This window comes from Oryx dammah, unplaced genomic scaffold, assembly GCF_014754425.2.
Source record: "Oryx dammah isolate SB20612 unplaced genomic scaffold, SCBI_Odam_1.1 HiC_scaffold_24, whole genome shotgun sequence".
NCBI lineage: Eukaryota > Metazoa > Chordata > Mammalia > Artiodactyla > Bovidae > Oryx > Oryx dammah.
The window spans coordinates 82,381,439-82,397,980 of NW_024070208.1; the positions used below are offsets into that span (position 1 = coordinate 82,381,439).

General features: G+C 42.1%; 1 protein-coding gene across 1 annotated transcript in view; it reads left to right on the plus strand.

Moving 5' to 3' along the window:
- MYO16 (myosin XVI) overlaps positions 1-16,542 on the plus strand; it is a 389,767-nt gene that overhangs the window by 211,207 nt on the left and 162,018 nt on the right. The window contains exon 20 of the mRNA XM_040267295.1: positions 3,280-3,352. Coding sequence (XP_040123229.1) covers positions 3,280-3,352 — 73 coding nt within the window. The remainder of the gene's footprint in view (positions 1-3,279; positions 3,353-16,542) is intronic.

Consider the following 16,542-nt stretch of genomic DNA (forward strand, 5'->3'; position numbering starts at 1 on the left):
GCTTTAAGCCAACTTTTTCACTCTCCTCTTTCACTTTCATCAGGAGGCTATTTACTTTCCCTAATCAGAACCAGGATCAACGCCGTGCTCACCCGCGTGCAGCTGGACCACCTCGGGGTCCTCTGTCCACACAAAGCTCCCGCTGTTACAGAAGGGTAGAGAGTGTGTGAGAGATCTGGCCACTCCTGGCTGTCCTCCTTTCTCCTGACTTCCATCTACGCTTGGAGCCCTGCCGCCCAGGCAGCCAGGAGCCAGTCTGGGGAGTCGGACCTGAGAGCCTGATCTCGCGGTCCTATTGCAGAGTGGCAGCGACCAGCCGTGCTCTGGGCCAGCACCTGGCCTTCAGGAAGCACCCCTGCTCTTCCCTGACTCCCAGGATCCCTGCAGCACCTCCCATGCCTGGAAAACCAGACCCTTGTCTGCACCATTTCTGCTGGGCTCCATTGCCCTGAAGATCACAGTTACCCTTCCTCCACCAGCTCAGAAGGTGACCACTCTGCATTCAATCACATGTCTTTCCAACAAAGGCTAGTGATAGAATTGTAATAGCTTGGTGGCTCAGCAGTAACACCTGCAGTGCAAGAGACTCTGCAGGAGCTGAGGGTTCAACCCCTGGGCCGGGAAGATCCCCTGGAGGAGGAGATGGCAGCCCACTCCAGTGTTCTTGCCTTGAAGATCCCATGGACAGAGGAGCCTGGTGGGTTTCTGTCTGTGGGGTCTCAAGAGTTGGACACGACTGAGTGGCTGGGCACGCTCACACACATAGAACATTGTAAACGTTAAGAAGTCACCTCTAGGTGTGCCGCTGAAGACATTTCCAGGTCCTCCTCTCAGATGGACTGTACTTCTTTCCAGGTCTTCTAGATATATAACAGGGCTTATTTGTATAGAATTTATGTATTGATTTCTATTGACAGCTTCACTAAATCCCTCCTAGGATGCATGCTGTTTAAGTAATTGTATCGTTAGAGTGGGGTATCTGTTACTTCTTTTTGTTGTTTAACTATAACAGTGGGCATCAGTCTGTCTTTAATTGTGTTGCAGATCATTGTCTTAGTATTGGTTCTTGCTTGTGGGAGTCCTGGTTCAAATGATGTTAATATTTCAAAGCTTTATGCCACGTAAGGAAGTCATTTTTTAAGAAGGCCCTGCCAGTTTCAGCCACCAACAAAAGTGTTCGGGAATATCTTTCTCATCATAATTTTTCAGAATTTTATTTCTTTTGCAATTTTCATGAGATTGACATTTTACTTTGCTGATTTGACATTTATATTTCTTCTGTTAAGCCACCCTCTTTACTTCTAGAGCATGTTTAAACAACTTTTTCTTAAAGCAACTTCCAGTGACTAGAGACACACTGTACTAGCTATTACTCTAGAACTTTCTTTACCTCACTTCTTACATAGGAAATGTCTAGCTGGATAAATATGATTTGTTATCTTAGATTTACAGATGATGAAACTGCAGCTCAGAAAATTTAAGTATTAATGACTTTGCCAAAGTTATCCAACTAAAAAGTGTTTGAATCAGGATCCTTGCAAAGATGGGAGTAACTCCAAAACTTGACAAGCTTCATCACCAGCCTCCTACAAGAGAAACGATGCAGCTCGTTACATGGAAAGCACACACACACACACGCAGCAAAGCGACAGGTCAGCCTGAACCTCAGCACCACCGTCCCCACTGAGCGAGCTTCACCCTCAACGTCCCTCTGTCCACATTGTAAAGATGGTGGAAAGAGGCGGGGTGGGCAAAAGATGGTGCAAAAGATCTGGGAACATGAAAGAGACCGTGCATTTTAAACCAACAGTGACCTCTAACAGAATTTAATTACATTTATACTATTTATCATCCAGAGGAATTCAGTATCTGCATAATCATACTTTTGAATGTTTTCCTTCGACCTTTCACAGAACTGAAAGCAAGGGGAAAAAAATGGTTACATTTGTTTTCCTGTATGTGTTTATAGCTTCCTGTTCTAGCATTTGACTCTCTAAACCATGTAGAGTTTATTTGGACACAGGGGGAAATACTTTTTTTTTTTCTTTTCTAAAATACTGAATCAGTTCCCTAGAGACCTCCAGTGAATGGTTCGCTGCTTCCTTAACTGACTCACACTGTTTGCCACGCGATGCTTGTATTAGGGCTTTAAGAGTGCTCTCCTTCCTACTTAGGAAGCTCCTATTTGCACTGTCGGCCGTAAATAGAGACAGGATCATGAATCCCGCAAGCCATGCGGCGCGGCCAAGCAAGCAAAAGCGAAACCCGCACCCCGTGTGCCGACAAGGAGACCGGTGACGGGACAGGGAGCACCGTCGTAGTGAGGGACCGTCACTCCCACTGGCGGAAAACGCGGAGCGCATTTCCCCTGCGGATGCACTGCAGAGAGACGTTAACGTGAGGGGTGGGCTGACCAGTGTTCCAGAAGCATCCAGGCCTTTCTTTGCAAGAAGCTCCTCAGGGGTACCCCCTGTGCTGCCCCCACAGCCCCACAGAATGCAGGTTGTCGGTGTCGCCGGGTCGAGCAAGGTCCCCCTCCTCTCCTCAGTCCCTCCGTGCGTGGCGTGCAAAGAGGCGGGGCAGCTGAAAGAGGATGCAGGACCGGACACACGGGCTGATAGAGCGGGCGGCCAGCGTCTGTGCTTTGACCGGCCCGGACGAGTGAGTTCTGAGGATGATCATTTAGGCGGGAGAATGACGTCATTCCTTGGATCCCTGTCCATTTTGCACCCACATTTCACGCTCTTCACGTTTCTTCTTTATTTACAAGAACACTTGGAGGAACAGCATGATTCTTGGAGTGGCTCAGTTTAATCTGTGAAAGAACATGCATGTGGCCGAATGGGGTTAACTCATGTTGTACTTATGTGTGGGGAGAAATGGCTTGACTTGCTGCTGGGGTAGCCTGGCAAGGTACAAGTTTTAGCTGAGGAGACCCACTCAACAGGTAGCTGCAAAGTCCTTCAGAGGAAGCAAGTCTGGTTGAAGGAGACGACAGAGAAAGTGTTTCAGAGAAGCAAATGTTAAACCGTCCGTTTGTTGTTGCAGTTTGTACTTAGATATCAAACGCATTTTTGTTAATGAGTCTGTGTTTGAATCGAAGCATTCAAAGAACACTTTTCCCTCCTAATTTTCAGCTTTTCACTAGGTTAAGATCACCGTTAGCATGTTTTTACTTCAGATTATTGACAACGTGCTCAGTGGCCGGGTTTCTCCGACCTGGAGTGGACGTGGGCAGGGTTAAGGATGCCAGTTCAGCTGTGTTCTGTTCCGTTTCAGCTCACAGACGTGGGGCATTGGGATTCTGGACATCTTCGGATTTGAAGAATTTCAAAAGAATGAATTTGAACAAGTAAGTAGATTTCTTTTGAAATTTTATTAACTGGAATGGTTTTTCCAACTAATAGTTACCTCTTGTAAATTCATTAGAGACTGTCCCCGTGATTTCTTGCACACATATAATTTAAAGAAGTACTTCGCCACCCTGTTTTAAATTAATGTCCCTGGTTTGTTGACATAGTTATCATTTTTATATGACCTTGTAAACTGGCCTAATCATTTAAACAGAGGCGCTTGTTTTAAAAGACAGTATTAGATGAAGACCAGAGCAGTATTTATGGAAATGTCATTTCAACTGGGGCAGAGACAGTGTTGGTATCTCTGAAATGAGGGTGAAGGTCTTTAGAAACCCCTGGCCAAAAATCGGAATGGACATACTCTTTCACGCTCAATGTTCTTATTTGTAGATTCAGCTTTACGCCACATGCATACATATGACTAATGGCCAACTCATAAAAAGAGGTTAAAGAGGCATTGATTATTTTTAATCCATTTACAATTTAGGGGACTTGAAAGGCACTCAGTTCTTTAGGCATGCTATTAGTATAGTGCAAATAGTTTAATTGAATTAAGTGTATGTAAAAATTAAATGTTAAGAATAGAAATAAAATTTGCCTCAGCAGAGAAGGAAAAATAAACCTGTAAAAGGTACAGGTGGGAAAAGGAAAAGCCACGCTGTATTATATTACATGAAAAATTTCAAGTATGCAATGCTTAGGGTGGTTAGTGACATCGGATAAGAAATTAACCAGCGTGAGGTTGAAACCCAATTCTGTGGCTTTTACTAGCAGAGCTGTCTTGGCCAACATGTAGAATCTGTAATGAGCTTTGGTTTCCTTATCTGTAATGTCAAGATGGCAACAGACCCACAGAGCTGTGAGTGTAGACAAGCTGCCTATTATAGAGGTTCTAGGGTCATTTTCTAGCTCTCTGCACGTGTGTAAGAAATGGTGGGTAGCTACGATCACGTCTGTAAGTGGGAACACCCAAAAACCTTTTCCAATTTGGCCTTTATCCCTCTAAAAACGGGGTGCAAAGCACGGTGACTGGGTCTTAATCATGCTGACTCACTTAATCCAGGGTGAATAATCATGAATCATTTCTCTGCAAAACTCTACCCAAATTCTCCTCTGAAATAATACCAAGGAGACCAGCTTCTCCCTCTGCGCTTCTGTGTCCATGGATTCATGTGAAAGGGAGGACTTCGTGGTTCTGTTTATTTACTGCTCATTATTAAGAGAAGCAGTGATGCCTGTAAGGAAGAAAGCAGTGAAGAGCTGGCCGCAGGCTGTCCCACGCGAGATGCAGGCCTGCAGCCGCTCCAACAGTGCAGCTCAGCCCCCATGTTTGAATGTTGATGCCAGTCGTATTGATCCCTTACATTTTTGTCTTAGAAGAAGACAGATTTCTGGTCTCTAAGGAGACTCACGGTTTCTGCATCTCCTGGTTAGTGACACGCAAAAATCACAGGTGGGCAGTGTCCACAAGGGCTGAGCTCCCAGGTTCCACTCTGCCTGGGCACCCATCAGGCCTGAAATGTACAAAACATTTGTTTTATCTTTTCATGAAAACTAACATCTTTACTACAGTTACATGTGTCCCTTATCATTCTTTCCTTAAGTTAAATATTTTAATTATATAGTTAACAACATATACATGATCTGAGATTTTTATATAACAAAGAATGGCTTTTTTTTTAATCTAAAAAAAACAAATCTGTTAAATACCAAAAGCTTTAGATACTTAAGGGTAAAAGCTCAAGACCAAGTTTTTTAGACTTAAGAAAACAATAAATATTTTGAAAGACGTGCTTTTAGTTTGCTGGGTAGGTTGGCCATGCCGTTTTAGCTGGCTTGCTTAATTACTGGGGCACAATAGTACCCGGAGGCATTGAAAAATAAAATTATTTTCTTTGTGAGGAATCATATCTCAACTTACGGTGGATTTAGCAGATTCCTGAACTTGCCTGTGTGGTGTTTTAAAGGCCGTTGGTTTGAATGATGCGTTTTAGACTCTGAAGTTGCTGACAGAATGGTGAACTTGCACATGTCTTATTCCACTGGAAACTTGCAGCAGAATGTTTACCAGATCAATATTATATTCAGAACCAAACCCAGAAGGATCTTAATGTCTTTATAAGTATCTGTTCTATTCTGCTTTGAGCTTATTGACCTATGGGCTTCTCAGTAGAATGTCAGCCCCCACAGAGCTGCAGTCCGGTGTGATACCACTTTATGCATATAAAACAAGCTTAGCAGATGTGTTTCAACTGAAATTTAAAGAGGAAGCTCATAAGAAAAAATCTTGCTCTCCTGGTGGCTCAGACAGTAAAGAATCTGCCTGCAAGGCAGGAGACCAAGGTTTAATTCCTGGGTTGGGAAGATCCCCTGGAGAAGAGAATGGCAACCCACTCTAGTATTCTTGCCTGGAAAATCCCAGGGACAGAGGAGCCTGCTGGGCTGCAGTCCATGAGGTCTCCAAGAGTCGGACACGACTAAGTGATCGGTCACTAGCAGATATGTTTCAATTAAAATTTAAAGAGCACACTCATAAGAAAAAATCTTTAGTAAATTTGCTAGTGGTTCTTCTTGCTCAGGCATAGGAAAACTTATATTTATATATTTCTTGACAATTATTCATCCATACGCATTTTCCATAAGAAACTTGACATATATTTAGGACAGGGTCAGTTTGAGAAGATTCTAAGAAGTACACCAAAAATCAGAACTGCCAGCCTTGGTATGCTCAAGAAGCTCCCAAAGACTAGCTGAAAGCTTTTGATACTTTACCTGAGAGTTTGTTTCAGCTAATAGGAAATGCTAGTGCCCTTAGACATCGCGGTACCACTGACATAAGTAAAGCGAAGGGAATTTAAGGCACGATGTGACAGGGAGAGGCAAAAATATTTTTCGGGTCCAGAGATTATTACTATTTAGACAGCTGAAAAGGACGAATGAAAACATGGCCGCAGACAGGGAGAGAGCCTGACACAGTGGCGCGTTGTGCATCGGCACGTCAGACAAAGGACTTTTGTGTGTTCTTAAGGCAGTTTACCAGAAGACAGAGGAAAAGAAGAAAACATTTACATCAGCAAAGTTAGCCACTGGCCTAAGTGAGGGCTAAAATACCTCTGGAAGGTGCATAATTACAGGTGAAAAATGAAAAAAGACCTCCTGCATTATTAGAAAGCCTTGATATTACGAAGATCCGGATTCTCCCCAAGTTACTTTATAAGTATAACTTGGTGCGATCTCACTACAAATAAATGAAGAATGAATGACAGAATTAGAGCAAGTCAGCGTTACCGCTCCTGATAAGCAATGAATCTAGGCATCTCTGCCGTGAGGACTGCTCACAGCTGACTTACAAAGAAGGGTGGCAGTATCCCAGATGCTTGTCCAGTGTCCCGCCGAGGAAGGGAGGATGGAAAGAAAGGAGGACAGAAGGAAGGAAAGGAAAAGTCCTGAGCGTAATGAGGTGCATCGATGTAACTACTAACCAACAGAAACTGGGGACGAAGGACGGACTTCACCGTCCTTTGTGAGTTCGATTCCTGGTCTGAGAGCTGAGATCCCACATGCCTCAAGGCCCCAAAATTCAAAATATAAGACAGGAACAATATTTGTAGCAAATTCAATAAAGACTTTAAAAATGGTCCTCATCAAAAAAAAAAATTAAAAATCAGCTGATGACATAACGATAAACTAAACCACAAGAGCTCACCCTACAAAAGCTAAACTGTGAGAAACAGTGTAAGACGAATGACCTGATTTCTTCAACATATAAAATGCAAGAAGAAGGTGACTGCCAGATCAAAGGAGCTCTAAGAGACGTATAAATCAGTTACGTATATAGGCATTATGTGGGTCCTGATTTGCTTAAGTGTAAAAATTATGAGTTAATTAATGTAATGTGAAATCTGGATATTTGACAAAATTAAAAAATTATCCTTGATAGAAATTATATGTGATATAGATACTGTGAAGGTACTTTTCAAAAGGCATTGTAACTTAGAGAATTATACTCAGATATTTGCAGTTAAATGACACAATGTCTGAGAATTGCTTCAGTGAATCTAATTTTGAGGGTAATGGACAAGGAAATGGATAAGGCAGAATTGGCCATGAGGTGGTAATTGTTGATAATTGTTGAAGTCGGTTGATTGCAGATGAAGTTTATTGGGTTATTCCTTTCATCGCTGAGTATGTCGAGATCGTCCATAATATAATATACAGGTGCCCCTCTGAGATCCTGCTGATTCAGCTCCAGACCACAGCGAAAAAGCAAATACTGCCAAACCTAGTCACATGCATTTCCTTTCGTTTCACAGTGCGTATGAAAGTAGTGTTTGTACTACACTGTATCTATTAAGTATGCTATAGCTCAAATCTAAAACAACAAAAAACCAGCACTGATGTCTGCGCCCTAATAATGAAGACTTCATTCCTAAAAAGCACCAGCATCTGAGCCTTTAGCACGTCTTTGTAGAAACACCAAAGATCAGTGATCACAAGTCACCATAACAAATATAATAATAATAATAAAAAGTTTGAAATATTGCAAGAATTGCCAAAATGTGACACAGAGGCATGAGTGGAGCAACTGCTGTTGAACAGCTGATGCTGGTGGAGTTACCTGACCCAATAACTCGAGAGCTTCAGCTGGTAAAAAAAGGCAGTGTCTGCGAAGCACAATAAAATACGGTATGCCTGTACCATCTAGAATAAATGAGAAAATGCTAAGATTATATAAGTATTATTTTAATAAATGCTAGAATGTGTTCTCCCAACAGTTGCTATTGCCAAGCTCTGCAGGCTACAGATCTTCACCAAAGTCGTAAAGAACAAAGTAGTGGGAGCTAATGATTTATCATTCAATAATTTCCCCCAATTTCCCACTAGACACATAGCATGCAGCCACATGAAATGAAACTTAAAGCCATGGAGTCTGTAAAACTGCTTACCAGCAATCCGCTATAAGAATACAGAGAGTTTGGAAAGATAACGCAGTCGTTCAAAGTAAAAGCTTCTGTTGTAGAGGATAAGATCATGACAGCTGAGCCAGTCGTCAAGTGAGGCTTCCTCTAAGTGGATTTCAGAAGAGTCTTCAAGGATTTGAAACATTTCCCTGCTTAGAAAATCTTTTCTAAAGAGTGAGATTTCTTGGGAAGTCCTGGTGAACAATAACTCAGGTTTGGGCTAAGTGTTCAAAGGTTTGGAAAAAGCCAAATGCCTGGACTTCCAAAGTTCTATGAAATAAGATTATATAGTTTGTCAACCTCAACCTTTAAAAAACCCCATGCAATCCCTAGTTGTGAAATCACTATCCTAGATATGATACAGAAAGAAATCAGTGGACATATGGAAAGAAAGTGGAAGTGTTAGTCGCTCAGTCATGTCCAACTCTTTGCCAGCCCATGGACCATAGCCCACCAGGCTCCTCTGTCCATGGGATTCTCCAGGCAAGAATACTGGGGTGGGTTGCCATTCCCTTCTCCAGGGAATCTTCCCGACCCAGGGAGTGAACCTCAGTCTCCCGCTTTGCAGGCAGATTCTTTACTATCTCAGCCACCAGGGAAGTCCAGAGGATGTATTAACAGCCATCAATTGAACCCATCAGTTGAACTCAAGCCATTTGCTCTTGATGTACATAATTCCATTTTACAGATGGGAAAAATGAGAGTGCTATGGTCTCTGCTCTGTAAGAAAGTGTTTTCTCGGAACCTGGAAGGGTCCATCTTTTCTGGCTCATTTGCATCGGAGTACTCTGTGGTTCATTCGTTCAACAAATGGTTTTTGTGTGTGTCCCAAGTTCCAGACTCTGCATCAGGCACTAGGAAAGGTATGCACACAGCAGCGAGTTAGGCGGGACAGAAATGTGAGAGGGGCTAATTCTAAGTGGATGTCTTGGGAGAAGAACTAGGAAAACCTTGGTGAGGAAAAGGCTTCTGTCTTCACCCCTAGTATGGCAAGTCCCATGTATTGTCCTCTGATTTTTTTGATTGAAGTATAGTTAATTTATGCAGCGTTTTATTAACTTCAGGTGTACAGCAAAGTGACTCAGTCATGTATATATATAGATTGCTTTTCAGATTCTTTCCTGTTATAGGCCATCACAAGAAATGGAGTGTAATTCCCGATGCTGTACAGTAGGCCCTTGTTTCTAACCTATTTTAGGGTGCCTTTCCTCCACATCGTCTCCAGCATTTGTAGATTTTTTAATTATGGCCATTCTGACTGCTTGGGGGGTGATACTTCATTGTGGTATTTAACCATAGCACATGTTCTGATAGACTATTAGGTATCAATATAATCTATTTTCAGCTCAATGACTTGATCTACGAATACAAGAAATTACCCTAACTTTGGTTCATATTTAAATCCCCAAATCATGCATTCATTAAATGTCTAGCTCTGAGAACATTTTCTCTATCTAATTTTCTGGAATCTAATTTTCTGGAATTTTCTGGAATCTTTTCAGGAACTCACCACACTATTGATAACATGATATAAGAAAAAATAGAATGAGGAAATGAATTTTTTTACATATCAGAACCCTAGTATAGTTCCATTCAGATCCCTATTGAAAAATAAGCAGATTAATTAATGACATGCTATTGTAATATACTTCTTATAATAATATGGTAGTCTGTGTTTAAAAATAGTGTGGTTAGAGGTCTTCAGGTTAACAATTTTGAAAACATTTTTGGGGGACCAAAAAAAAATGAAGCAGAAGAAAGCAATTTTGAGCATGGAAAGTGCACATTTAATGAATTTTTTCCCCTCAAAACTTTTTTTTAACTTAAATAATATCACCATTTTAGAGCTAAATAAACTAAGGTTCAAAGAATTTAAGCGACTCAAGGAAGAACACACAGAACCAGCATCTGATTTCAGAATGTTTGAAAGGTTGTTTGAAAGTTAAAGATTCATTATTATTATATAATACATTTCCTAAGCTTTGATTGCTACCTTTTTACGGGTATATTATTTTTGTATTTCTCTTATGATACAATATTATTTATTTATTTATTCTATTAAATATAGAGGCAATAAACTTTTAATAAATTTCATATGCCGTTGTTTTTTTCATAGTGAAGTTTTTCAGCAAATCCATTTGTTTAATATAAATAAGTGAGTTGGCGAGGGCAAGTGTATCTTCTTCCCTGTAGAGTGAAGGCAGGCCTTTTATTGCACTTTGTTTCGTTCGGCTTCACAGACATTGCGTTGTTTACAAATTAAAGTTTTGGGACAACCCTTCATCAGGCACGCTTCACTGGCGCCGTTTTTCCAGCAGCGTCTGCTCCGTTCTTGTCTCACGTGCCGTGCTTGTTCGTTATTGTGATATTTGTTACAGCGGTCTGTGATTGTGAGCATTAATACTACTGCTAAGACTTGCTGAAGGCCCAGACGCGGTTCAGCGTATTTTTAGCAGTAAAGTAGTTTTAGATTATGTGCATTTCTTTAGACACAACGCTATTGCGCACTTGGTAAAGTGCAGTGTAGTGTATGCGTAGCATTGCTCGGTGAGTCCCCTGCATTCACCAAGAAGCTTGGTTCTGGGGAACCAACAGATGCCTGTGATTAGCTTTACTGCCACATTCCTGTTCCTGCTGTGGTCTGGAACTAAACGCAAAGTATCCCTGGAGGTGTTACAAAATGTAATAGGAAGAATTAATGTATTTGAAAATATGTATCAGGTCACTTTGGATAAGAGTCAGTTGAGTTCTTTTGATGACAACTAACCAGGAAGAAGCTCAGCTTTACAATAATGAGTCTGCGGTTGCAAAGCCCCAGGAGCGCTGACTGCGAGCGTGGTTCCATTCAGCCTTCTGCTAACGATCAATAGCGGCTACAGTTTCTGGAGTCGCTCTGTAACTCAGACGTTCTTCCTTTATGATCACGAGCTCTTGCAGCACCTTCTCAGAAAGCTGAGGGACATCTGGAAGCCTTTCTGGGGCTACATGGGAATTCACATGCAAATCCATTGGGTCCCAAAGTGGCACTTTTGAGCTTTTCTCTTTCTTTCTCTGGCACCTTAGCCAGGGCTCTGAAGTCTGTGATGTTTTCAGTATTTCTTTGTTGTTGTCCAGCCACTAAGTCGTGTCTGATTCTTTGTGACCTCATGAACTGCAGCCACCAGGCTTCTCTGTCCTTCACCATCTTCTGGAGTTTGATCAAACTCGTGTCCATCGATCGGTGATGCCATCCAACCATCTCATCCTCTGTTGCCCTCTTCTCCTCCTGCCCTCAGTCTTTCCCAGGATAAGAGTCTTTTGTAGTGAGTCAACTCTTCACATCAGATGGCCGATGATCTTCAGCTTCAGCATCAGTCCTTCCAATGAATATTCAGGACTGATCTCCTTTAGGGTGGACTGGTTTGATCTCCTTGCAGTCCAAGGGACTCTCAAGTTCAGTTCAGTCACTCAGTCGTGTCCGACTCTTTGCGACCCCATGAATCGCAGCACACCAGGCCTCCCTGTCCATCACCAACTCCCGGAGTTCACTCAGACTCACGTCCATCGAGTCCATGATGCCATCCAGCCATCTCATCCTCGGTCGTCCCCTTCTCCTCCTTCCCCCAATCCCTCCCAGCATCAGAGTCTTTTCCAATGAGTCAGCGCTTCGGATGAGGTGGCCAGAGTACTGGAGCTTCAGCTTTAGCATCATTCCTTCCAAAGAAATCCCAGGGCTCATCTCCTTCAGAATGGACTGGTTGGATCTCCTTGCAGTCCAAGGGACTCTCAAGAGTCTTCTCCAACACCACAGTTCAAAAGCATCAATTCTTCGGTGCTCAGCCTTCTTCACAGTCCAACTCTCACATCCATACATGACCACAGGAAAAACCATAGCCTTGACTACATGGACCTTAGTCGGCAAAGTAATGTCTCTGCTTTTGAATATACTATCTAGGTTGGTCATAACTTTTCTTCCAAGGAGTAAGCATCTTTTAATTTCATGGCTGCAGTCACCATCTGCAGTGATTTTGGAGCCCCCCAAAATAAAGTCTGACACTGTTTCCACTGTTTCCCCATCTATTTCCCATGAAGTGATGGGACAGGATGCCATGATCTTCGTTTTCTGAATGTTGAGCTTTAAGCCAACTTTTTCACTCTCCTCTTTCACTTTCATCAAGAGGCTTTTTAGCTCCTCTTCACTTTCTGCCATAAGGGTGGTGTCATCTGCATATCTGAGGTTATTGATATTTCTCCCGGCAATCTTGATTCCAGCTTGTGCTTCTTCCAGCCCAGCGTTTCTCTGAATGTCCTCTGCATAGAAGTTAAATAAGCAGGGTGACAATATACAGCCTTGACGGACTCCTTTTCCTATTTGGAACCAGTCTGTTGTTCCATGTCCAGTTCTAACTGTTGCTTCCTGACCTGCATACAGATTTCTCAAGAGGCAGGTTAGGTGGTCTGGTATTCCCATCTCTTGAAGAATTTTCCACAGTTTATTGTGATCCACACAGTCAAAGGCTTTGGCATAGTCAATTCTCCAATAACACATTTCTAAGACCTCAGTTCTTCAGTGCTCAGCCTCCTTTGTGGCCCGTATCTCTAGGCCTTGTGTTTAATCCTGGATAAGGAGAACTCTTTGAAAAAGATCTTTATTCCAGTAGTGTTTGTGTGTTTCAATCTGACATTAGCAGATTGTGATGCAGAATATGGCAAGAAAATTAGCCAATACGTTTATTGTTGACCAACCCCTAAATATTGGCGATTCACATTAAAGGAGATTATAGGCATGAATTAAACTCATTAAAATGTTGAATTTATTTTTTATTTTTATTTTTTGGGTTTTCTTTTTCTTTTTTTTTTTTACTTTACAGTATTGTATTGGTTTTGCCATACATCACCATGAATCCGCCACGAGTGTACATGTGTTCCCCACCCTGAACCCCCCTCCCACCTCCCTTGAATTTAATTTTTGAACTGTTGAAAAATGACAGAATCCCTAAAAGAAATACAGTAGGAAGAGAAAGTGTTTTTGTTATCTGTATAAAAATAATGTCTCCATGCCTGTGAAGTAACTGCCAGCTATATTAGCTTAAAACCTATGACACAGAGTTTGATTTGAAATCTCAGTGAGAATCCAGAGAGACGCAAAGGGTGTTTGGTTTCTTAAAGAAACAGTAATCTTCCCAGAAGATCGCCCAGGTGGCGCTAGTGGTAAAGAACCCGCCTGCCGGTGCAGGAGACACAAGAGACATGGGCTCGATCCCTGCTTCAGGAAGATTCCTGGAGGAGGGCACAGCAACCCACTCTAACTCTTGCCTGGATAAACCCATGGACAAGAGGAGCCTGGTGGGCTACAGTCCATAGAGTCACAAAGAGTCGGACACGACTGAGCAACTGAGCCCGCACTCAAATATCAAGGACAATTTGGCATGGGATGGGTCAAATGTCTCACGAGGCAGATGTCTAAAGGACACTTTGGTGTTTTATTTTTTGCTGTTGTTGTTTTAATTTATTTTAATTTGGGGTATATTTTCTTTGAGCTTCCCTGGTGGCTCAGCAGGAAAGAATCTGCCTGCCAATGAAGGAGATGTGGGTTTGAACCTGGGTAGGAAAGATCCCCTGGAGAAGGAAATAGCAATCCATTCCAGTATTCTTGCCTGGGAAATCCCATGGACAAGGGAGCCTGGTGGGCTACAGCCCGCAGGGTCTCAAAAGAGTTGAATGGTACTGAGCAACTAAAACAACATCAATAACAATTAGTTTCTCCACCATGTTGTGTTAGTTTCTGCGGTGCAGAATGAATCAGCTGTACGTAGACATGTGTCCCCTGCCTCTTGAGCCTCGCTCCCACTAAAGGACACTTTGGACAGAAACAAATGTCCTTTAAGGTATAATGGTATGATGTATGTCATGCATATGTGTGTGTGTGTAAATTGATGTGGAAATCAGTTAATGGATTGTGTATGCTATCATCTGTCTCCACGTTCGAATCACCCAGAAAACTTCTAAAATCTATCAATGCCAGGCCCCACTCTGATTTAATTGGTATGGGGTCAGACCCAGACATCAGCCTTTTTTAAAAGCTCCTGGTTAATTCCAGTGTTCGGTAGGATTTTGAATCCCTGTCTAACGCCTGGGGCTCTGCCTTCAGCTGGAGTCAGCTTTAATTAATCTCCACTTTAATTCCACGATGCATATGTCATGCTTTATTATATTTTTGCTTCAGATAAATTTCACTGAGTAATAAAAATAAAGGGAGAACAGTTGGTGAAAATTGACTCAAGAAATTAAGTTTGTCATTAATACAAATGATGGGCCATCTGGATAAGCAATAATGGCCTGTTACTAAAGAGTGTTTTCAAAGGGTGCATGGCTTTTATTATTAAACCGCTCCACAATGGCACCTAATGTACAAAGCATGTATTTTAATCAGAGAAGGTGCATGCTAATTAAACAGTTCTTAATAATTGTTCATTATCATTTATGAAAACCCACCTTTTACCTACATTAACATCTACTCCAGGGAATACTGGGGGATTTTAATGAAACTCAAACACAGTTCCATGGGTAGAATTGAAAAATAAAAATAATGACTGTTTTGCATTGACATCAATGATAGTCTCAATTACTGATGCAGATTTATGCTTCTAGATACATAAGCTACTTTGCCTTTGCAAATCTTCCTTCCTGTCTTTCTCTGACGGTGTTTAACACACGTGTGCATATGCACACGTAACACAGACAGCTCAGAGAGAACAAACCAAGAGCATGAAGGTCCTTGTCCTGATTCTGGCCACCGTTCCATTCAGTTCAGTTGCTCAGTCGTGTCCAACTCTTTGTGACCCCATGAATCGCACCACACCAGGCTTCCCTGTCCATCACCAACTCCCGGAGTTCACTCAAACTCATGTCCATCGAGTTGGTGATGCCATCCAGCCATCTCATCCTCGGTTGTCCCCTTCTCCTCCTGACCCCAATCCCTCCCAGCATCAGAGTCTTTTCCAATGAGTCAACTCTTCGCATCAGGTGGCCAAAGTACTGGAGTTTCAGCTTTAGCATCATTCCCTCCAATGAACATCCAGGGCTGATCTCCTTTAGAATGGACTGGTTGGATCTCCTTGCAGTCCAAGGGACTCCCAAGAGTCTTCTCCAACACCACAGTTCAAAAGCATCAATTCCTCGGCGTTCAGCTTTCTTCACAGTCCAACTCTCACATCCATACATGACCACAGGAAAAACCATAGCCTTGACTAGACAGACCTTAGTCGGCAAAGTAATGTCTCTGCTTTTGAATATGCTATCTAGGTTGATCATAACTTTCCTTCCAAGGAGTAATCGTCTTTTAATTTCATGGCTGCAATCACCATCTGCAGTGATTTTGGAACCCCCCAAAATAAAATAAATACTGTTTCTACTGTTTCCCGTCTATTTCCCAGGAAGTGATGGGACCGGATGCCATTAGTGGCGTGCATTTTTTTTTTTTTTCTTTTCAGCAAGGGGCCTGCCTCAGGGGGATATGTCCACAGCCATCCCCCTAGCTGCCTGTCCTGGTGGTTCTGAAGTTCATGCTGTTGGCACTTCTTTTATATTTTAACCTTTGCTGAAACAGTGAGTTCGATGAACAATTTAGAATAGGGAAAGGAAAACCATTCTCGTGAAAATGTTTGTATGCATGACTTCAAAATGAGTTTGAAAAATGTCTACTTCTAATCCCGTGTGCTCGTTGTGATTTCCTTAAATGCATCGCTCACTGCTGTTAGAAATCCAGGCCCACATTCTGTTAAAAAGGCTGCAAGTCAGAAATCACAGGCTATTCAGCAGTACGTATCTAACTGGAGTTTTCCTTGGCATTTTAATAAAATTTTTTTTTCTCCCCAGAATACAAAGAACACAGTATACAATTAAAATTCCGATATATTGTAAGGATCACCCCCCTGTCACCAAGTCCCACCCAACACTGCAGCTTCAAAACGGTAACGCTCGGGACAGAAGCTGTATGTTTTATGAATCATTTTGACCAGGAGAGCATTCATTTGGCTTCCTCTGTTTAGAAGCGCAGGCCGAATCTTTTTTTGTTGTTGTTACCCAAAGTTTGGTAGATTATTTTAGGCTTTCCTTCCTGGGGGAAAAAAAGGTAGGGGAAAAAAGACTGAAAGCCCTTTTTCCAGCTCTTTCTAACGACGGTGGCTTTCTCCACATTCACATTTGGTATCGTCATCCTTTCTAAACAGTGGATCAATTCGTTG